We start from the raw sequence: 23,915 nt of genomic DNA on the forward strand, positions 1-23,915 counted from the left end.
ACCCAATGCTGCCTCCACATGCACTTCTTCTGAGGAGTCAATGGACAGCACAATCATGGGGCTATTTTCACCCTGACTGGCCAAGGCACTGAAACAAGCTATTGCATTCCCAGCCTTCCTGGCTGAGGCTGGCTAACACAACACACTAGGGGTTTAGAAATTACACTGTGGAAATTGGCCATTTGGAAGGATGAGCCAAGATGGGACATAAGCTTCCTCATGTGTACTTTGATCATGTACACAAGTTTAATTAGTACGCAGATGACATGAATCTGGAAATGTAGTCAACAGCGAGGAGGATAGTAACAAACTTCAGGAGGACAGACTGGTGAAATGGACAGAAACATGGCAATTGAAATTTAACACAGAAGTGTGAAGTGATTCATTTTGGTGGGAAGAATGAGAGGCAACGTAAAATGGTACAATTTTAAAGGCGGTGCAGGAACAGAGATACCTGGGGGTGTACGCACACAAGTCTCTGAAGGTGGCAGGACAAGCGGAGAAGGCTGTTAAAAAGGCCTACAAAATTCTTGGCTTTATAAATAGAGGCATAGAGTACAAAAGCAAGAAATTCATGCTAAACCTTTATAAAACACTGGAGTATTGCGGTCAATTCTGGGCATCACACTTTATTTAGGAAGGATTTAAAGGCCTTGGGAGAGAGTGCAGAGGAGATTTACTAGAATGGTACCAGGGATGAGGGACTTCAGTTCTGTGGAGAGACTAGAAAACTGGGATTGTTCTCCTTAAAGCAGAGAAGGCTAAGAGGAGATTTGATAGTGGTGTTCAAAATCATGAAGGGATGATGGATTTGACAGAGTAAATAAGGAGAAACTGTTTCCAGTAACAGAAGGGTCAGTAACCCAAGGACACAGATTTAAGGTGGTGATTGGCAAAAGAACCAGATGCGACATGACGAAAAATGAAATTATGCAGCGAGATGTTATGATCTGGAATGCACTGGCTAAAAGGGTGGTGAAAGTGGATTCAATCATAACTTTCAAAATGGAATTGGGTAAATACTTGGTGGAAAAATTTGCAGAGATATGGGTAGAGTAGGGAGGTGGGACTAATTGGATTGCTCTTTCAAAGAGCCGGCACAGGCACGATATATAAACTGGATTAAGTTCAATTTTAAGAGTCAGATAGGCATCTAGGCCTAATTTACAAACATGCATCTAAATAAGCACTCTCTCTTTATTCAGTGCCCCGAGAAGACAAAACTACTCAAGTTAAAACCTGTAAAGCTTATCTCTAAACAGACAACACTGGAGTATTTGTGTTAAAGATCTATACCACTGTAAATTAAATCTGCAATTTCTTACCCGACCATTTCTTTTGCCAATAACAATTTTACAAAAACTCTCATTGCTCAGCTAGGCATTTCTGGTCATTTCATTTTCCTCCATCTTATTTTTTTTCCGATAACCTTTACACGCAAAATGTTGAAGTGATTGTTTTAGATCGAAACACAAATTGCAGAAGGGTGCTGCTTCATTAACATGATCACACGCCCCCACATTAAATCCAGTTAAATACAAACAATCCTGCCTCAAACTTTCCTCACCTTTTACAAAGAATCTCCTTAAGTGAGCGGCGGATGTTGTGCCGGATTTGAGAGTTAGACAGCTGGCTGATGTTTTTTGCAACAGGGGCTGAAGGCTGAGCTGGTTGTTTATCTGCAAATTTTTTAGCCGGAGGCTGCTCAAATGCATGCACAGACTGTTTGGCTGTAGGAGCAAAATGCTTGGATGGTATTCGGTATCCTGACCCAGTGCTGCCTTGTTTAGATGAAGTCTGCTGTTTAGATGAAGTTGGATATTTAGATGAAGCTTGCTGCTTCGATGAAGCTCGCTGTTGAGTTGCAGGAATAGGTCGTTTAGGTGCAGCACGGTGTTCAGCTGTACCGGCGGGCTGCCTAGTCGCCACAGCTGGTGGCTTTGAGGAAGTGGATTGCCGAGTTGCAGCAGACGGTTCGTCCACAGACACAGAATCAGCTTGCTTGGTGTCAGCCGCCTCCTCCTTTGGAACTATTAAAGAAAATATATTTTTTTTTACAACGAAGAGAGTCTTGGGCAGTAATGCTCTACTGAATTACTGACATTTTCTTGATGTGAAACTATTGGCAGCGTCGCTGTAAAAGCATGCTTCAATTTGACTAGAGAACAAAAGACCTACAAACACGTACATTTTGGACTTGAACACTAAAGTTTGGGAAACAAAACCTGTGGATGTGCAGATTCAGTCGGGAAGTCTCAATAATGTAGTTTATGAATGCAGCATGCAGTGCGTTTACAAACTTGTTTTGTCTGCTAACATTGCAACATAGCTACTATTTACATTCACTCAAAGTAGTTTGTTTCATCAAGTTACTGTGAGGTCTCAGCAGTTCACACTGCATGTAACTGGTTAGTGCCATGACTAGCAGTCAAAAGGCAACTCTCAATGTAGACTTCTAATTTTACCACCTATACATATAAGAACATAAGAAATAGGAGCAGGCGTAGGCCATTTGGCCCTTCGAGCCTGCTCTGCCATTCAATAAGATTATGGCTGATCTACCTCAACTCCACTTTCCTGCACTAGCCCCATATCCCTTGATACCCTTAATATTCAAAAATCTATCAATCTCTATCTTGAATGTACTTAATGACTGAGCCTCCAGGGTAGAGAATTCCAAAGATTCACCACCCTCTGAGTGAAGAAATTTCTCCTCATCTCAGTCCTAAGTGGCCGACCCCTTATTCGAAGACTGTGACCCCTGGTTCTAGACTCCCCTCGTTCTGAAAAAAGACAAACTGTGCAGTTGCAATATATGTTGCCAAGAGTGCTGGGAATAAACTGTCAGATGGAGTCAGAGATCCAGGTACACTGCTGGAATCGTATTGCTGTATAATAATCTGACAGAGCGCACACATTCCCAGCTAGAGGATTAGCAGACTGTAATTCCTATAAAATTGCAATACATTTCAAAGTGACCAGAGTGCAAAAAGTGGGATGATTATACTGGATAATTTATCAGCATCAGTGTGTACATTAAGGTAATGCATATACTCAATCTAACAAAAATCCCACACCATTATCGTTGCTCATGAATTTAAATTCAGCTTCAATTCACTGAAACCAATTCACCATCCATCGTAAAACACACACAAATACCAGATTTCAAAACCGCTTGAACTCAATACATGAAAGAATGCAACAAGACTAATCATGTGGAAATGATACAGCAATACCTCCTAGTTTGAATAGTTACAAGCTGTTGAAATATAATTGCTTACCCAGAGTTCATAAAAGTACTCAATTTCCACAAACTAGAAAGAGCACTGGAAACTGGTCTGTAAACCCTCTGCATGTATGAGACAGTGTACAATATGTCTAGTCATGGCTTCCACACCATCTATTTCACTTCCTGAGGGAAAGTTCTGCAAAATTTCTCATTGATTCCCCCAAAATACAACAGCTTGTGCTCATTACAAACACAGCATGAAAGCTAATTGCAGGTTAACTTTACAAGTCACCTTTATTTTTCACCTCCCTCAGTTAATAGTTTGGACTGTACATTTTTCACAGCCTGCATTGGTCGTGTAGAATCTGTGTACTTCTGCAAGTCGGAGGAAGGGGACCAGTGTAAAATTTATCAATGTATTAAAATTGATGCAAAATATGATAAATTAATGAATACATTTTGTGGGGTCTTTTAACTTTGTAGAATTCACACATGTGCAACCCATTGGAAAAAAATTGTAGCTCTGGTTACTCAGGATGCTAAATTTTTCCAGTTAACCTTATTTGTCTTTAATCCTTTCAGTTATTGTGATGCTGTATTTAAATATTTTTAAATTACTAATAACTATTTAAAATTCTTACTAATTTTCATTCATCCCATTGCACGACAATTGTGAAATAATGTTTAGAAAAGCCCTGTCGAGTTAATATTGGTCAAACCGAAAAGTTTGTGCTAGTCGGATCAACACCAATAGCATTATTTATTGTAATCACAAACTGAACTAAAGTGATTTCATCAATCAGTTGCACATCCACCTCACGTACTGCAATACGAAACACTCCTCAAATTTACTGCATCAAATTACATGCAATTAAGACAATTTTCTTTGCCAGTGTTACTGTAGGAAGACCTTTTAATGGTCATGCCAGCATATGTTTAACTTACTAATATAACTGGACAGCTGATAAACACAAACTACCAAACTAAAATTAACTTGGGAAAACTTGGTACAGCGCTATAATTAAAAAATAAACAAATCTGTAGGAAGCGGTTTCTGTGGAAGGTTTTAACTATTCCCTCCATAGGGGTGGATTCAAACACATTTTACAGAAAACTTCCGGTAAAAGATCGCTTATTAAGAATGAGCAACATGACTTTAGAGTAAAAATTAGAAACAAAGCCAAGGTTGGGTGCAAGTATTTCACCTGATGCTCTCTTACTTCACCCTCTCCCATCACCATCTTCAATGCATGCGTTATATTATGTACCTAACCAACTGTTAAATTCAGATCTTGGGTTGCCCAATATCCTCCTTTACTTTGTGCAATGACTAAGCCCACCTATTTGTTGCAGCATAATATGCTGTGACAAACTCCTTACTTTTTGTAACCTACCTGTGACAGGTAGATACATGGTAGCATTCTCACCTGAGTCAGAAGGTTTAAGCCCCACTCCAGAGACTTCCAACACAATCTAGGCTGGCATTTCAGTTCAGTAGCACAGAAGTGATGCATTGTCAGAGGTGCTGTCTTTCGGATGAGACATTAAACCAAGGTCCCGTCTAATCTGTCAGACAGATGTAAAAGAGCCCCACGGTTCTTCTGGTGTCCAGGCCATCAGCTACCCCTCAACCAACATCACAAGATTAACCGGTCATTTATCTCATTGCTGTTTGTGGGGTCCAGCTGTGTGCAATTTGGCCGTTGCTTTTGCCTACATCAAATTTGTGACTATGCAGCAAAGTAATTCATTAGCTGCAAAGCGCTCTGGGACACCCAAAGGACTTGAAAAGCAGGATACCAATGTAAGCTTGCTCCTCTTGCTACGACGACTGCGATGTTGCCTCCAAGTTGCATGTTTTTAAATCGAGCTGTGCTTTTAAAAAATCTGAATTAACTATGCAAGATAGTAGAAAGTTAAATCAGAGTGTTAGTCAGCTGAGCACTGAATTGCGCCAACTATAGCTGAAGCCTGGCCCACAATATTACCACCTTGTGGTGCAGCTCATTCCAGCATTCAAGTTTCCACTATCTGAAAATGCACAAGTTAACAATAATAGATTTTAAAAAAAAGTTTTCTGGCAGTGCAGGAGCACATTTCATCAGCAAACACCTGTTCTTGCATTCAACAACTTTATCACAACTGTCTTTGAGATTTCAGATTAAACTTACTGTGACAAATAAGTAGCCTTCAATGATCTATAATTATTAAATTTACATTTGTTCTCATCAATAAAAGTAAATCCAGTAGGACTGCAAAACGCAAGCATCAAAAATAAATACTTTGGGGAGTTAAAACATAATTCAATCCAAGTTTTATTGAAAAATGCTTCAAACGAAGGTCTGGAATTAGTGATACCATTTGAACCGCTGAACAGCGCTGAAACCCCCTCTAGCTTCTGTTCCTCCCATTTATGGCTCAATTTATTTGCAAACACTAATTCATCACTGTCAAGATATTTTAATTAAACTTAAAACAATATTTACACAGAAGATTTAAGTGGATTTAGCGGCTTCATCAAAAATGCTTTATGTAATAGAAAATGTTGACATTGTGGATATTCATTTGTGTACACCTTACCTAGACTATTTAAGTAACTTCCTGCGGGTGCGATTGTAATACCGGTAATTGGTACAGCAGAGTAGAAAAGGAAGATTTGTTTAAGGTGGCGAATTTTCCCGTAAATTACTGTTCTCGCTGCATAGTGCTAATTTCACAATGTGGGCGTTCCAAATTATTCTGTCATGTGATTATATTCCCTAAACTAGTGTCCTTTAATAGTCAGAATGTTATGGGCTTGAGCCCCATACCAGGACATGTGAGCACATAATCTCAGCAGACACGTTACACTACCACTGAGGGAACGCTGCTTCATGGGAGGCGCCATCTTTTAGATGAAATGATGCACCCAGGCCCCGCCTGCCTGTTCAGGTGGATGTATGGCACTGTTGGAAGAGCAGGGCATTTCTCCCAGTCATAACCAACATTCGTTCCTCAACGAAAAGCAGATTGACCAGTCAGTCATTCACTATTGTTCTTGGGACCTTCCTACAAAGAAATTGTCTGCTGTGTTAACAGCGACTGCCCTACACAAGTAACTTATTAGCTTTGAAGCTCTTTTAGAATGTCTCGAACACTATATAAATCCAAGTTCTTTCTTTATGGAGGCTTTGCTGTAATGTTTAAGGTGCCACCCTGCGAATCAGATGTTAAACCGTGGTTCTGTCTGCCTGCTCCAACTGGTCAGGTGGATGTTAAAAGATTTCATTGCACGTTTTGAAAAGGGGCAGAGTTCACCCAATGTCCTAGCCAAAATTCCTCCTTCACCCATTAGCAACAAAAAAAAAATCAGATTTAGCTGATGATTCATCTCATTGTTGTTCCTGGGATGTTGCTGTTGCAGAACTGCACCTGCCTGCAGAACAGTCACTCCAAAAATAACTTACTGGGTGAGAAGCACTTTAAGATGGTTTGACTGACTTACTACTTTTAACTTTCATTTATACTGGATATTTCATGCAATTATTAAAACCCCTTCTGTGGAGCGAATGAGATAAAATTTCTACACATGTTAAGAAAATACAAGTCACAAAATATTGATCCCGATACTTTTTAATCTATTCTGTAAGGTTATTCCACACAGCAAGCTCTGGCTTCACTCCAATCATTGATGCTATGTTTATTGACACTTGTTATCATTGTATGCTGGAATGTAAACCCCTCCCCCAATCAAAAAGGAAAATACATGGACAGAACTAGAAGAAAAAAATAATTGAGTATTGGTAATCATTTAGATGCTGCCAGGCACTGGGAACAATTGTAGCGTGAATTTGACTCCATCTCCAAGTCAGTCCTAATTGTAATTCTGCTGTCTACGAGTTAGGAAAAACACAGTTCTGTGGTCTATTTCATAATCTGATCATACTAACATTAAAATAACCTATCACATTGACTAATGTAGCTACTCTTCTTTGGCCCATTTATGCACAAACCAAAGATGCACTTCTTTATTTTCAAATATAGTGTCTTTTCTTGTGGTACCTGCCTTCACTTATAGCCTCCGGTTCCTTAGTTCCACTTTCCTGCATACGCTGGTCATTACAACAATATTCTCAAGTTGACCATCGCCAGGTATCTCTCAAATGCACAGAAGCGTCTTTCCTGTTTTTTTGCAGTGCGAAGCAGCTTCCTTGGGAATGGTTTTCATGGACATAACTTAGCGAGACATACCCAGGATAACTTGTAATATTTGACATCCAACCAAGGCTTATAAATGCTAAATTCCTTCCCCCAATAATCTGTGCATCAGATTCAAAAACTTCAGATTAGCAATTGCAATAAAAATTTATAAGAAATTGAAATAGTGTAAAGAGATGGAAATATTTAAGTTATGGATTTTTATATGTAGCTTTATGTTTAAGCCAGAAAATGATGTCCAAATAGCAGCTAATAAAAAGTGACTCACTGACATGATCGATTCCATGGGTGTTAGTCATTTTCATAGTCCTATGTTGTAGAATTAACAGGTAAACTCAACTATCTGTCTTGTGCAACATCTATTTTAAAAGAAATCTTTCGAAGTAGAATATTGGCAGTATGTGGCAGGTTTTTGCTCATGTGAAAGATCAAACTTCCTCATGTTTGCAGTATTGTGCCTCACAAACCTTTCACCTTCACGACAGATCTGTTGCAACACAACTGCCACCAGTGTAATATGTCAGGATAGCTAATCGTGAGATTCTGACTGGATGCAAACCAGCAGATCAATTACAAAGATCTTCATGAATCTAAATATTATGTTGAATGCCTAGCTGTTTAGTACACATCTTTTTTCAATAGGGCACCAATTTTGACACGGAAGAGAAATCAGTAAAAAAAAATAACTTGCATTTATACAAGCCTTTTACGGCCTCAGGATGTCCCAAAGCATTTCACAGCCAATGAAGTACTTTTGAAGTGTAGTCACTGTTATATTGTAGGGAAATGTAACAGTCAATTTGCACATAGCTAGGTCCCACAAACAACGACGAAATAATGACCAGATCATCTGTTTTAGTGGTATTGGTTGAGGGGTAAATGTTGGCCAGGACACTGGGGAGAACGCCCTTGCTCTTCTTCGAAACAGTGCAATGGGATCTTTTACGTCCAGCTGAAAGGGCAGACGGGGCCTCGGTTTAATGCCTTATTCAAAAGACAGCACCTCCGAAAGTACAGCGCTCCCTCAGTGCTGCACTGAAGTGTCAGTCTGGATTAAGTGGGGTTTGAACCCACAACCTTCTGACTGAGAGGTGAGAGTGCTACCAACTGTACAGTGCAGAAGTTACTGGTTGCAAAGAAAACTCAAAAAGCAATGTGTAACCAAGTTATCACAGATAACTGAAATCATGACGGGGTCAGGTCGGATTGTTGCTTACTTTGTCTGATATTACAATTTACTGCAAAAGTGCCTAACTTTAATATTTAATGAGTTAATTATTGCAGATTTGTAACCACTCGGAACGTTTTATTGCAGAATATAACACTGCAGAGACTGGATGGTAGCGAGAGTTAGTACTGCCTTTCATTCCAGGACCTGGGCTTGAGTTCAATCAAAACTGATGGATTGAACTGAAACCCACTGCTGGTTTCAAGAGTCCAAGTTAAAACACTATCTCAATCTAACTCTCCGCACAAACCGATCAATAATCCTATCAATGTTAAAAATGATTAAATGTTCAGTGGCTTGCTTTTTGTAAAACCATCAATCCATCATGTACATTTGTACACTATTAAAAGGGTTGATAATGCTGTATTTGATGAAGTGACAAAGATTGGCAGCACTAATGTTTGCCAGTGACACAAAGATGGTCATTGCTCCAGCATTAGCAGCCCATTCCGACAGACAACTCATGAAGGTGGAATATGTCGATTTCATAACAATGGTTATAGAAGTGTCACCATGTTGAAAATAGAACCTCATGTCCCTCAACGCAGAAGCACAAGACATTCAAGGAAAACTATGCACTACCCTCTCAACAGAGAAAAGTCCCTTCAGCTGACACCAGGAAACTTAGAATAATTTTATTATGCCTTAGCCTACGAGCACATACTCAGAAGGGCTCCCTCTCACCTGCTCATTTCCTCAGGGATGCCAGAGCCTGTCGAGGGGAAGTCCCTTGTGAAGTTTGGAGAGCAAGTAATTCCTCGGTAAATACGAACAACTAGAGATCGGGTTTCTTCCACTCATTTTAAAACCATAATTAAGTGCTTTGAGTTATTAAAAATATTAAATGTAACAAACACATTGTTGGGCAAACAGTCAGCTCCATGGATGCCCCCTGTTAAAAATAATCCAGAGCACAAAAGGAAGTCATTCATCAAGCCTGCTTTAATTCCAATTTAAAACTGGCTTTTCAGAGGATGTGTTCATAGTTATGGACACAACATGGGCATTAATCCTACTTTTTAAACACAAGAGCTGTCATAAAAAATGTTACTTAAAACTTCACATAAATCCAAGGAACTTTTTGCATGTTATGGGAAACAAGGGTATTAGGTTTGTATTGGCAGTCTTCAAAAATGTTGAATAAACAAATGTTGAATATAAGCAGTAGCCAATTATGACATTTTGAATATCAAAGCCTTTCATATATTTCTCAACACTAAGGATACACAATAAAAAGCAGAAATGGATGCTGATGGGCCCATTTTGAAGATAAATTATTGTCCAGTAAAGAGTTACTGATCCAGTTTGCGAAATTAGTTTTGTTTTATGTTGGGTTATACCAAAGAACTAGCTGTCCAATGTGTTAATTAGTGTATTAGCGCACTGGCAATGGAGTTGCAGGCCATGATTTTATGGCACAATCCCCCAAATGGTGAACTCCAATTTCATCCGTGCGAGCCGAGAAAGGTACCAAGCAAGTGTGATGAACATCTCCAGCAGCTTGGGAGCAAATCATCTGCTCACCCCCTGATCCAGCATGGTGTGCTTCCACAACTCTTCAAATTTAAAATTTACAGCCTCTGGTTATATTCCCCTCATGGCCTTGCATTCCCCCCCAATCTCGGTCACCAGCTCTCTTTCCCCCCCCCACCCACCACATAAAGAACTGTGTTCCTCAGACTCTGGCCTCTTGTGCATCTCAGCCTTCTAAGCTCCATGCATCAGGATTCCCTCCCCAAGCCTCTCTGCTTCATTCTTCTCTTTTAGGACCCTCCTTAAAACCCACCTCTTTGACCAAGCTTTTAGTTACCCCTCCCAATATCTTTCTTTAGCTCATCATTATTGTTTGATTAAGCTTCACTGTGGGACTATTTTCTATGCTAAAAATGCAACTTGTTATTGAAGCTTGGATGCCTTTTAACAATAGTGGTATGGGAACAGGTCACCTGTGCTAACTCTCAATCCACAACTGGTGACCAATGCTGGGGGAGGGTGGGGGCGAGGATTTGCTCAGCTATTTCAATGCAGTTTCTCCACCTGCAAAAGGCACAAACTTTGCAGAAAATTGCTCATCAAATTATCAACGTGAAGGTATAAATTTGTGCAAGTTTTTATTGAACAGCTATGAATTACTTTTATGAATAAGCTCCCCCAATATTTAAATTTTGATCTCCACCACACCTTTTCCAAATTGAATCACAATAATTTGCAGACAACAAATAAGTAGAGGGTTTGGCAAATAGCGAGGAGGATTATACGACTTCAGGAGGGCAGACAGGTTAGCAGAATGGGCAGAAAGGTGGGTTTAAAAAATAAAAATCATTCTCAGGATGTCAGACCAGAGTGACTTGCTAGGCCACTTAAGAGGGCAGTTAAGAGTCAACCATGTTGGATTTGGACCGGAGTCACATATCGGCCAGACCTGGTAAGGACGGCAGATTTAATTCTCTAAAGAATATTAGTGAACCAGTTGTGTTTTACCACAATCCGACAGCCTCAGTCACTTTTATTGACACCAGATTTTTTATTTATTTAAATAAATTGAAATAAAATTCTCAAACTGCCATGGAAGGATTTGAATGTTCTGATTATTACCCCAGGCCTCTGGATGACTAGCCCAGTAACATAACCGCTACACTACCGTACCCCACTACTGGTACTACATTGTGAGAAGACAGAGAAGGAATGGGAATATAAATTCAATGGAATGATGCAGAAGGGTGTGGAGTATCAGAGACACCTATGGGTGCAAATATATAATTACTTGAAAATGCAAGTGCAAGTGGATAAAGCATTAAAATATCAGTGACTTTTTGGTTACAGATTGAGATAAAGTATTAGAGATCATTATAAATTTGTATTAAAATCAATGGTTAGGCAACAGCGAAGAGTACTGTGTGCGGTTTTTGGTTGCCTGATTATAGAAAGGACGTTAAAGTCAGAAATCATACTGTATAGATTCACCAGAATGATACAAGGGCTGAGAAGCTATGAGAATAGGCTTGAGATACTAGAACTATATCCACTGATACAGTTACAGTTAAGAGGAGGCTTAATCTAGTTTCTTTTAAAATGATGAAGGGTTTTGATAGGACAGAGAAAAACCATTTTCTTCTGGTTGGCAAGTCAATGATGAAACGTCATCCACTGTCATGAAGAAAGTGAAGAGAAATTGAGAGAAATAACTTTACGCCGGAATGATTTGCCACAGGGAGTGGCTGAGGCAGACACTGTTCCATTTTCAAAGGAAGAGTAGATAAATATTTCAATCAACAACTTGTATTTATACAGCACCTTTATAGTAAAACATCCCAAGGCGCTTCACAGGAGCGTTACCAAACAAAATTTGACACTGAGCCACATAAGGAGATAGTAGAACAGAGGCCGGTTTTAAGGAGCATTTTGGAGGAGAGGCAGAGAGGATTAGGGAGGCAATTCCAGAGCTTAGGCAGCTGAAGGCACGGCCGCCAATGGTGGAGTGATTAAAATCGGGGATGCTCAAGAGGCCAGAACTGGATGAGCGTAGATATCAAAGGAAGATACAGGGCTATGGGGAAGAGTGCGGTGCAGTGGGATTAGCTCCACATTGATCTAGCAAAGAGCTGGCACAGACAGGCTGGGCTGAATGGCCTTCTGAGCTGCAAACAGCTTTGGTTCTAATTTATGCCATGTTCTATTCCTGCATAATGGGAAGACATGATCCACAAAAATTTCTTGCTCGGTTTACTATAAAACTGTTCAACTGGTTAATAGTTCCACCAACATATTTTCTAAAGTACAAAATTTAAAAAAAACATTGAAAAAATATGTTTTTAAGGTTTTTAAACAATGGTTCTGATTCTGCCAATGCACTAACAAGTTTCAGTGTAGAGAGACATAGGCAGAATCCACTCTGCATGTTCCAAATGTCACCAGGACACGGGGCGAGAATAAAAATCACCAAGAAACTCAAACTAAGATGCAGGCTTTTAAAAAAAAAAAGTAGCTAGCTCAAGTCCAGCATTGGCAAAGGCCTGGAAAAATCATCCTTCCATTCTCTCATCTTAAGTGTTTAGCACGGTGGAGGGTGGCCACGATAGGAGAAATTAAGAGGGTGGAAAATAGTTAAGATGAAGAGTCTGCATGTTTTAGCTGTGTAGAAAACTGCACCAAAATACAATTGTTCTAATTTGATTATGTCCATCTACTCTCTTAGAAACAAACTTTTAGTGACATATAGGGTGGATAAAGGGGAACCAGTGGACGTAGTGTATTTAGACTTCCAAAAGGCATTTGACAAGGTGCCACACAAAAGATTATTGCTTAAGATAAAAAATCACGGGATTGGGGGTAATATTCTGGCATGGATAGAGGATTGGCTATCTAACAGAAGGCAGAGAGTTGGGATAAATGGTTCATTCTCGGACTGGCAATCAGTAACTAGTGGTGTTCCGCAGGGGTCAGTGCTGGGTCCCCAACTCTTTACAATCTATATTAATGATTTGGAGGAGGGGACCGAGTGTAACATATCAAAGTTTGCAGATGATACTAAGATGGGAGGGAAAGTAGTGAGTGAGGAGGACATAAAAAACCTGCAAGGGGACATAGACAGGCTAAGTAAGTGGGCAGAGATTTGGCAGATGGAATACAATACTGGAAAGTGTGAGGTTATGCACTTTGGCAGGAAAAATCGTAGAGCAAGTTATTATCTTAATGGCAAGAAACTGGAAAGTACTGAAGTACAAAGGGATCTGGGGGTCCTGGTGCACGAAACTCAAAAGGTTAATATGCAGGTGCAGCAAGTGATTAAGAAGGCCAATGGAATGTTGGCTTTCATTGCTAGGGGGGATAGAATATAAAAATAGGGAGGTATTGCTTCAGTTGTACAAGGTATTGGTGAGACCGCACCTGGAATACTGCGTACAGTTTTGGTGTCCATACTTAAGAAAGGACATACTTGCTCTCGAGTCAGTACAAAGAAGGTTCACTTGGTTAATCCCGGGGATGAGGGGATGGACATATGAGGAGAGGTTGAGTAGATTGGGACTCTACTCATTGGAGTTCAGAAGAATGAGAGGCGATCTTATTGAAACATATAAGATTGTGAAGGGGTTGGATCGGGTGGATGCGGGGAGGATGTTCCCGATGATGGGTGAAACTAGAACTAGGGGGCATAGTCTTAGAATAAGGGGCTGCTCTTTCAAAACTGAGATGAGGAGGAACTACTTCACTCAGAGGGTGGTAGGTCCATGGAATATGCTGCCCCAAAAAGCTGTAGAAGCTACATCATTACATAAATTTAAAACAGAAATAGACAGTTTCCTAGAAGTAAAAGGGAATTAAGGGTTACGGGGAGCGGGCAGGAATTTGGACATGAGTCTAGGTTCGGATCGGTCATGGCCCTGTGGGTAGCGGAGCGGGTCCAGGGGCCGTGTAGCCTGATCCTGCTCCTATTTCGTGCGTCTAATTCTGTTAGATTCAGGAGCTGGTTCTGTGATAGTGGATTGGCGGTTAGGATCAGATCAGCCATGATCTTATTGAATGGCGGAGCAGGCTCGAGGGGCCGATTGGCCTACTCCTGCTCCTATTTCTTATGTTCTTATGTTTTAGTCTCACGTAAAAGGGTTCAAAAACTTTAGGTCCGTGTGGTCCATTAAGTTTTATTAAATTCCAAAATATACGTACCAGAAAGGTTTCAAAAGGAATGAAAAGAGGTAGACGGGTAGATGCAACTTTTAATAGTTATCAACTATGTGTCATTGTAACATATTTGACCAAATTCAAAACTGTCCCATGATCATTTTGACTGCACGTAAAAGTAGGGAAACACATGGGTACAAAGTGTTGTAAATAAGGTGCAAGCGGAGTTGAGAAATCCTGCAACACTGCATGGTCCTTCCTCTGGGAGAGTGCCACTGCTTTCCCTTCCAGCAGTGGCTCTGTAAAATGGCACCGTTTTGGCCAGCTTGTACTCTAGTTAGCTGACAAATACCTATTCAAAAGGCAAAGCCCTACTGAGTTATGGAATACAGATATGTAATAATGTATTATAATACACTGCAAAGGGAATTTGCTGTCGCAACTTCTCAAATTCTCCAACCCCCAAAAAAGCTGAAACTGGATTTCTCCACAAAGGAGATGTTTCTGAATGCATCTATGCATCTCAATAATCCATTTCAAAATGAACTTTTCATTGCCATTTTTAAACTATTCAGAGTAGTATGTGACTTGTGATGCTGATATCCATTTTGTGCTGCTTGCGACTCTGTTATAGCTGCCTGGAGCATTCAGGCATGGTTTACAAGAAAACATCCTTTTGTTTAAAAACTAAAGTTATTCCACCCGCCACCGCGCCCCCCCCCCCCCCCATTATCAGCATGCCGAATCTCTACTGATGTGTAACAGCAATCTCAACAGATCAAATGAACATAGTAATACAAGAGGTAAATGTACAATTTTTGAAAGTTTAAAAATAAAGTGTGTGAATATTTCTGTTCCACCCAACCTCGGCAGGTTGCTTACCCCACACATTCCTGTTGTCGTCTTCAAGCTCTGGATCATCAAGGACATTCACTTCTCAATAGATGGCAATTGTTGCTCTTCAATTGGCTGAAAGGATGTGCAGATTCCATCGGTGATGGCTCTTCTCACTCTCCTCCAAACCCCCCTCCGCCCCCCACAAAGACAGCCTTTCACTAATGCATGGTGCGCTCCGTCAAACTGGTACAGCTCACGAGAAACAGGCTCCAGTACCAGACTTGCTGGCAGTAATCAAGCGCTTGAGATACGGGCTTCAAGTCATTTCCTCTTTGTGTTAGACAAGAGATGTCGGTCCTTAGCCCAGTTTTGACTACATTAAATATTGGTATTAAAAAGAAAATATGCTCATCAGTCTCCAATAAACACTGATGAGTATTGATCAAGTGGCAGAGTAGCAATAACATTGCCAGTCTTATTAAATTCAATACAAGTAGTGAAGCAGAAAATCTTGAAATCAAAATTCTGAAGTTATTAGGCACTACTCTTATTTTTGAATTGTCAAATGGCATTCAGGAGCTGTGTAAAAAGATCCCCAGTTGTATGTTACATGATTGAGCATTCCAAAGAACTTTTAACAGTGCACAATAGTGTGCACAAATGATTTAGTGGCTACCATGTGCAATGTATGTACATAACACCTTTCTACTTTCCCTTAATAGGCTTAAAGTTAATATGCTTGAGTGTTCCCCTTCCTGTGCCGGATATCCAGTTTTCACAACAGTGCGTGTATAAAATGTAATTATATTCCCAACTCCTCTTAACTGGTTAGTCCAACTGAAACAGGAATACCACATGCCATCTTACCTGTGGCTGACAACTGATTGAAGGACGAGAAGCTAAGTACAGTAATAGAAATAAACTTTGTAATGCAAATCAGCCTAGGGCTTCTGATGAATCGCCGTGAATAGGATGAGCCTACTCTTCTGCAGGTTTGTGAAGATCAATATGAACAGATGACGAGCAAGAACAGTATTGCTGGTTCCTCGAGGTGAACAAACTCCATTTAGGAGCACTACTGTACTTCACTAATGCAGTTTTTCCATAACTACAGAAAACTAACTAATGCAACCAGGAGTGGCAGAAAGATAAAAATTCCTTCTAAACCTGTGCAGGATAAAGTCTATATCCTATCCCATTGAATCACACAGGTTCTGACTCCAAAGGCACCAATATGTTACTAGACAGTATCAAACTACATTTAGAGACACACACACACAGACTAAACATACACACACGTATTAAAAATCTTACATCTGTGCACACTTCCCATCAATTTTTCCATTATAAATTCCGAGTCCATAGTTATAATGGAAACTGGCCCTGTAACCTCGTCATGCTGCAATTATGCAGGGAAGGGGGGTGGGTTGTAATTACAACGTGAAGGTTTAGATAGGCAGCTTCCATCATAAATAGGGTTATAGCTTTAAAAAAATGAAAACCAAGACAGAACTTACACTTTAAAATGGAGACTACATTACCTCTGCACGCCCTGGACAAGTATCCTCTGACCTCTAATCCCATTCACCTAGTCTACATTTTTTCATGACTGCCATGTGAAATGCAACAGACACACCCCAACTTCACAAAAGCAGGCTGAGTCTTTTTTTTTTATTACTTACGTAGCCTGGCTTCAAAGTACTGAATTTAATAGGATATACTAAATAGAAGTGCACCAATGATTAAAATGGTCTTAGAAATGGTCTTGAAAATTAGCAAAATGTGCAACATTTCAAAACGTACTACAATATTAAGTGGCACACTACTCTGTCGCTTGAATTACCAAGTCAAAGAGACAGAAAGCAGGTTTTCCCCGCAGGTACCATGTCGTGCCATTCACAATTGTTCCATCAGTCCAGCAAAGGCCAGACCATGCCACATCAGGAGGGCATGGAGAATCAGTGCCTTGCTCACCTGGGATGCTCTCCTGCCGCCAGAGATAATTGTTTCTAGGAGTCAGATCAAGACTGGTATTTAGAAGAACATATGATGCCTCTCAAAATCTTACTGAATTTTATCGTTTCCTGTTAAAATTTGTAACCGTGCTTTCACTTGTATGAATGATTCCGATTTAAAAACCGCAAATATCACTTCACGAAACAAGACTTCAGATTCACTCTTACTTGGTGTAATTTGCATCTACTTTGCACCGAGTGTATTTGAGTGCTTCATACTAACCTGTTGGTCAGCAGCTTCCTCGTTTAATAAATCTTAAACCACAGTAGCTAAAAATAGGTTTCCTCTCGTCATTCAGTAAAGCTGTGCAAAGAACTTACTTTGTACTTGGAACTATGAGAAGCTGTGCTCTGTTCATTCTCAGCATTCAACAATTAATATTAATTCAGGGCAATTAACACATTACCACAAAAGAAAAGCTACTGAGCAAAGTTATTAAAATTTGATAAAATGTATTACTATACACTAGAACTCTCATTACAAACCCGTCTGGTCCTGTCCGAAAGGTAATTAATGAAGGTGCTGAAACCTCAGTGGATGAACGCACGACGATCCAATGGGATAGTGTGCTGGTTCACCAAAACACAAGAAACAGGATACAAGCTTACACGTGATTCCACATGTACAAAGCTCTATTCAGACCTCTCAGCGAAGACACTAACTGCAGGCATGGTGCTTCCTCTAAAGACAAGGAAGGGAAAATTGGAGGACAAGTTGAACCATACTGCTCTCATACAACTCCTGCTGTCAGCTGATGGGTGGCATTTTGACAGAGGGCTGTAAGCAGGTTCCCTACTTGGTCTTTTGATTTGGGAATAGTGTGTGCTGCTGCAGAAATTCCTGAAGAGGAGAAATGTTTGGGCTGGGGCAGAAAGGAGGGGATTAAATATAAAATTAAGCGATGAGTCCACAATAAGAACTAATGAGTGCACACAGGTCACTCAAAATGACCATCTCTTCACTGACACAGAAACATCAATGTCTAGCTAGACTGAGTTTGTCTTTTGTAAGGTAGAATAAAGATAAAGGGAAAATAAAATGAATGTTGAAAATTACTATATGATACATACACGATTTGTAAAAAACTGAAGCTGATATCACATTCTTTTCTGGTTTTACAGCGTTGTAATTATGATCAATCGTCCAAGTCCCTGCAACACTGCTCGAAACAGTTTCCTTCTGTAGTGGCATAGGGCTCTTGTGTACCAATACTACCAATTTCTTGGTTGGCACTTCCTTCGCATTTAATTCTTCAGTTTTGCAAGGACCCACTGTTGGAGGTTTCGAACTCACCTGTAACAACATTATAACATGACAATGTAACAGTCATAAATACACTCTCTAGTCACACAATTATTCATTTAACGTGGCTTTTACATATTCATTTAATAAAATAAATTGTATTATTTTCCTTTTGTACAGGTTGAATAATTAAGTCAAGGAACTTGAAGTTATCAACCTTGAACACACTTCTTATACACCAATCAAGTACAGGAAACTTTGTGATATCCGGCAGCGACGGGACCAGCGCGTTGCCGATCTATTAAAACTGCCGGACATACAAAGTTAATGTTGAAGCATACGGAGGTTTTCATCTCCGTATCTGACAACAAACACTGTTGCTTAGCAACAGCTTCTAAAGACTCGGCTGCAGCTGCAAGCGTCTCTAGCTGAAGCTGTTGCTATAGCTACAGACCTTGCAGTGGCTGACTGGGGTTAAAAAAAGAGCGAGATCTAAAAAAACTTACAGAAAACGGCTCCTGATTTTTGCCGTTAGATCGAGTATTCCGGACATACAACCTCCGGATAAACCAAAGTTTCCTGTACAACCCCACCGCTTATAACGGGCGTGTGGATGTTAATGCGATTTGCCTGCTATACGCAGTGGACATTACAAGTAGTGGGAAGGCAGAAGGCAGCCACTTGACTAATGATAACTGTTTCTTGTCTGCAACTACCCCATTCCTGACTTCAATCGTGCAACTTAGTGCCATTAAAAATCTACTTTAAGAGAGTTACAGCTGTATCTGACTGCACAGAAACAACCTTTGATACAACCAAACGGGAGAAGACTGAAATGGCAGGAGCAAGAACAGAAAGCGGCATGACAAAGTTTGCCTGAAACAGCTGGCGCGCTTCAATACGTTTCAGGCAGCACCTTTGCAATCGACTCTGATGGAAATGAGAAATGTTTAGCGCCATTTGCCCGATATAGGCGGTTGTCATGTATAGTGTAAGTGATGGGGACTGTATTTGGCTGGCCCCATTCCCATCTTAAATTTAAATGGCAACTGAACTGTCAAAGCTTCACTGTCTGCAGAAAATAAAGCCTCAAAGATCACTTGTTGCAGAAGGCCGAGTGAAACCTCCAAGGATCACTTGTTGCAGAAGGCTGAGTGAAACCTCCAAGGATCACTTGCAGTGGGTGGCACAGTGGCTGAGCTGTTGCCAGGCTTTAGAATCAAGCGCTGGATGGTGAAAGCTCATCCCAGAAGGCAATCTCTGGCACCTCCAACCTCGCTCTCTTGTAATCTTTCTTGTCCCTCTCTATCAATAAATATGACGGTCATTATATCTCTGAAATTTTCTTTCTCATTCCTCCCAAGTGTTTTGACGTCATGGCCACTTTGGGCAGCAGCATGCTGCCCAAGCTCTGGGGATACCCCAGAAGTACAAGCACAAAGGCTGCAGATATCCAGTATAAATGGACTTCACTCCTCTGTAACCAGGAAATAGACATCCCAGGGCACAAAAAAAGGGAACAGGCTCCATTAAGCTTTAGAGACCTAGCCAATGTTTAATTAGGTTGGCTAACTAAGTTTAAAGTTATTTTGCTGCCATCCAGGCTCAATACCGCCAACCTATTTAACATGGTTTTCCACATAGCGCAGGCAAGGGCCTGTGGTGTGGGTCCATTTTCTTCTCATCTTGCAACTGACAGATCCACAGAAGATGTTTCGCTTGTAATTTAATTTCAGATCTGCTTCCAGCTTCCTTTTTCCCCTTTCTCTATTGTTAATTATTTTCGCACTGTGTGGGAGCCTCTTCTATCTCACTGATGGTCTTTTATGTCATCCAATAGCCTATTAAACAGTTTGAAAGTCAATTAACCCATGAACTCTGTGATTTGTGTATCTATCGATTCTATCCACCTCCCCGTTTTTCTTTACAAACCATATGGAAATGCCTGACATAGAGGCTATAGCTGAAATGTTAACTTATCAGCTCTCTCTACAGATGCTGACTGACCTGCTGTGTACTTCCAGCATTTCCAATTTATAGCAACTTTATTTATTTAGTTTTCTTTCCCCCAGTGCATCCCAACACTAGCAGTTTCCACAGACAACACAAATACACCGAGCATTCAACATTTGCATACCGCAAAAAAGTTGATTGTAGGGTTGACTATCATAAGAACCTAAGAAATAGGAGGAGTCGGCCCTTCGAGCCTGCTTCACCATTCAATGAGATCATGGCTGATCTTCTGCCTCAACTCCATTCACCGGCCCTATCGCCATATCCCTTGATGCCCTTACTAGTCAGAAATCTATCAACTTCTGTTTTGAATATACCCAATGACTGAGCCTCCACAGCCCTCTGGGGTAGAGAATTCCAGAGATTCACCACACTCTGTGTGAAGAAATTTCTTCTCATCTCAGTCCTGAATGGCCTACCCTTTATCCTGAGGCTGTGGCCCCTGGTTCTAGACCCGCCATCCCAGGAATCAATCTCGTGAACCTTCGTTGTACTCCCTCTATGGCAAGTATATCCTTCCTTAGGTAAGGAGACCAAAATTGTACACAGTACTCCAGGTGTGGTCTCACCAAGGGCCTATATAATTGGAGTAAGACTTCTTTACTCCTGTCCTCAAATCCTCTTGTAATGAAGGCCAGCATGGCTTGCTGCACCAGCACATTCACTTTCAGTGACTCGTGTACAAGGACACCCAGGTCCCTTTGAACATCTGCATTCCCCAATCTTTCACCATTTAGGAAATACTCTGTCTTTCTGTTTTTTCTACCAAAGTGGATAACTTCACATTTATCCATATTATATATTCCATCTGCCATGTTCTCGCCCACTCACTGAGCCTGTCGAGATCCCCTGAAGCCTCTTCACAACTGACACTGCCACCTAGCTTTGCATCATCAGCAAATTTGGAAATGTTGCATTTAGTCCCCTCATCCAAATCATTGATAGAGATTGTGAATAGCTGGGGCCCAAGCACCGATCCTTGCGGTACCCCACTAGTCATAGCCTGCCATCCTGAAAAAGACCAGTTTATCCCTACTCTTTGTTTTCTGTCTGTTAACCAATTCTCAATCCATGCTAGTATATTACCCCCAATTCCATGTGCCCTAATTTTGTTCACCAACCTCAACCTCTTGTGTGGGACCTTATTGAAGGCCTTCTGAAAATCCAAATACACCCCTTTGTCTACTCCACTAGTTACATCCTTAAAGAACTCCAATAGGTTTGTTAAACAGGATTTCCCATTCATAAATCCATGTTGACTCTGCCCAATCTTATTAGTTTTTAAGTGCCCAGTTATTGCATCCTTTATAATAGATTCCAGCATTTTCCCAACATTTGAGGCGAACAGGTCTGTAGTTCCCCGTTTTCTCTCTCCCTCCTTTCTTAAATAGCAGGGTTACATTTGCTATCCTCCAATCTGCAGGAACTGTTCCAGAATCTATAGAATTTTGGAAGATGACAACCAATGCGTCCACTATCCCAATGGCCACCTCTTTCAAAACCCGGTCCTTGGGATTTATCGACTTTTAGTCCCATTAATTTTGCTAGTACAGGTAGACTACCCTTTATCCAAACTTCCGAAAACCGAAACCCTCTAAAAACCAAAGGCTTTTTCGTCCAGCGTAAGTCGTGCGCACGACCCCCCGCGGACCCCCGCCGACTTACGCTGAGCGTCAGCGTAAGTTGTGCGCACGACCCCCGCCGGCCCCGACCCCGCCGGTAAGTCGGCGGGGGTCCGCGCCGGCGTGGGGGTCGGGGGTCCGCGGGGGGGGGGGTCGGGGCCGGCGGGGGGTCCGCGGGTGGGTCGGGGCCGGCTGGGGGTCGTGCGCACGACCCCCTGCCGACCCCGCCCCCCGCGGACCCCCGGCGACCCACCTTCCGAAATCCGAAATTCTCCGAAAACCGAAACACGGCTGGTCCTGAGGTTTTCGGATAAAGGATAGTCTACCTGTACTGTTTTTTTACTAATAATTTCTTTAAGTTCCTCATTCTCACCACACCCTTGGTTTTCTCGTATTTCTGGGAGGTTTTTTGTGTCTTCCTCCGTGAAGACAGAAACAAAGTATTTATTTAATTTCTGCCATTTCCTCATTCCCCATTATAAATTCTCCAGTCTCTGACTGTAAAGGACCTACATTTACCTTGGCCAGTCTTTTCCTTTTCACATACCTATAGAAGTTTTTACAATATGTTTTTATATTTTTCGCTAGTTTGTGTTCATATTCCATTTTCCCTTTCTTTATCAATTTTTTGGTCCCCCTTTGCTGATTTCTAAAAAGATCCCAATCCTCAGGCTGACCGCTTTTTCTGGCAACTTTATAAGCTTCCTCCTTTGACTTAATACTAGCTTTAATTTCTTTTGTTAGCCATGGTTGGATCACTTTTCCTTTTGGGTTTTTATGCCATAGAGGAATATATGTTTGTTGCAAATTATGCATTATTTCCTTGAATGTTAGCCATTGTATGTCCACCTTGTCCCTCATACCCTTGTAGTTTCCTCTGTTTAGATTGAAGACCTTAGTTTCAGATTGGACTACATCACTCTCAAACTTAATGTAAAATTCAATCATATTATGGTCACTTGTCCCTAAAGGTCCCTTTACCACAAGATTATTGATTAGCCCTTTCCCATCACCCAGTACCAGATCCAGAATAGCCTGTTCCCTGGTTGGTTCCTCCACATACTGATCCAGGAAACCATCTCGCATGCATTCCAAGAATTCGTCCTCCACACCATTAGTGGTAATTTGATTTGCCCAGTCAAGATGTAGATTAAAGTCCCCCATGATTACCGTATTGCCCTTGTTACATGCACTTCTAATCTCTTGATTGATACTGTGCCCTACATTACCATTACTGTTTGGTGGCCTATACACAACTCCTACCAATGTTTTCTGCCCTTTGCTGTTTCTTAGCTTCACCCAAACTGATTCCAGTTCTACATAACGATCTGCCAAGCCAACATGTTTTATCTCTACCATACCAATCTCATCCCTTATTAACAGCGCTACGCCACCTCCTTTTCCTTTTTGTCTGTCCTTCCTAAATGTTGAGTACATTCAGTTCCCAGCTTTGGTTACCCTGCAACCATGTCTCTGTAATGGCAATTACATCATACCCATTTACTTCTATTTGCGCCATTAATTCATCCACCTTGTTGCGAATGCTACGTGCATTTAGATAAATGCCTTCAACTTTGCCTGTTTAATATTTTTCTGCACTTTGACCCTCTTTACTGTTGGCCTTTGTTTCTGCTCCCTTTTCTGATTACTTTTCTAACTTGCACTTCCAGCTTTGTTTCTCTCTGTTCGGGGCCCACACTTAGGTTCCCAGCCCCCTGACGAACTAGTTTAAATCCTTCCCAACAGCACTAGCAAACCCCCCCTGCGAGGATATTGGTCCCGGTTCTGTCGAGGTGTAATCCGTCCAGCATGTACAGGTCCCACCTTCCCCAGAATTGGTCCCAATGATTCAGGAATTTAAATCCCTCCCTCCGACACCATCTCTCCAACCACGCATTCATCTGGTCTATTC

General features: G+C 41.1%; 1 protein-coding gene across 1 annotated transcript in view; it reads right to left on the minus strand.

Moving 5' to 3' along the window:
• The window catches only part of LOC147108923 (death-inducer obliterator 1-like), a 176,724-nt gene that overhangs the window by 44,858 nt on the left and 107,951 nt on the right, over positions 1-23,915 (minus strand). Inside the window, 2 exon segments of the mRNA XM_086005877.1 lie at positions 1,568-2,030; positions 18,197-18,419. Coding sequence (XP_085862003.1) covers positions 1,568-2,030; positions 18,197-18,419 — 686 coding nt within the window.

Source organism: Somniosus microcephalus, chromosome 13 (assembly GCF_052327205.1).
Source record: "Somniosus microcephalus isolate GS21.2 chromosome 13, FLI_Smic_1.0, whole genome shotgun sequence".
NCBI classification, from domain to species: domain Eukaryota; kingdom Metazoa; phylum Chordata; class Chondrichthyes; order Squaliformes; family Somniosidae; genus Somniosus; species Somniosus microcephalus.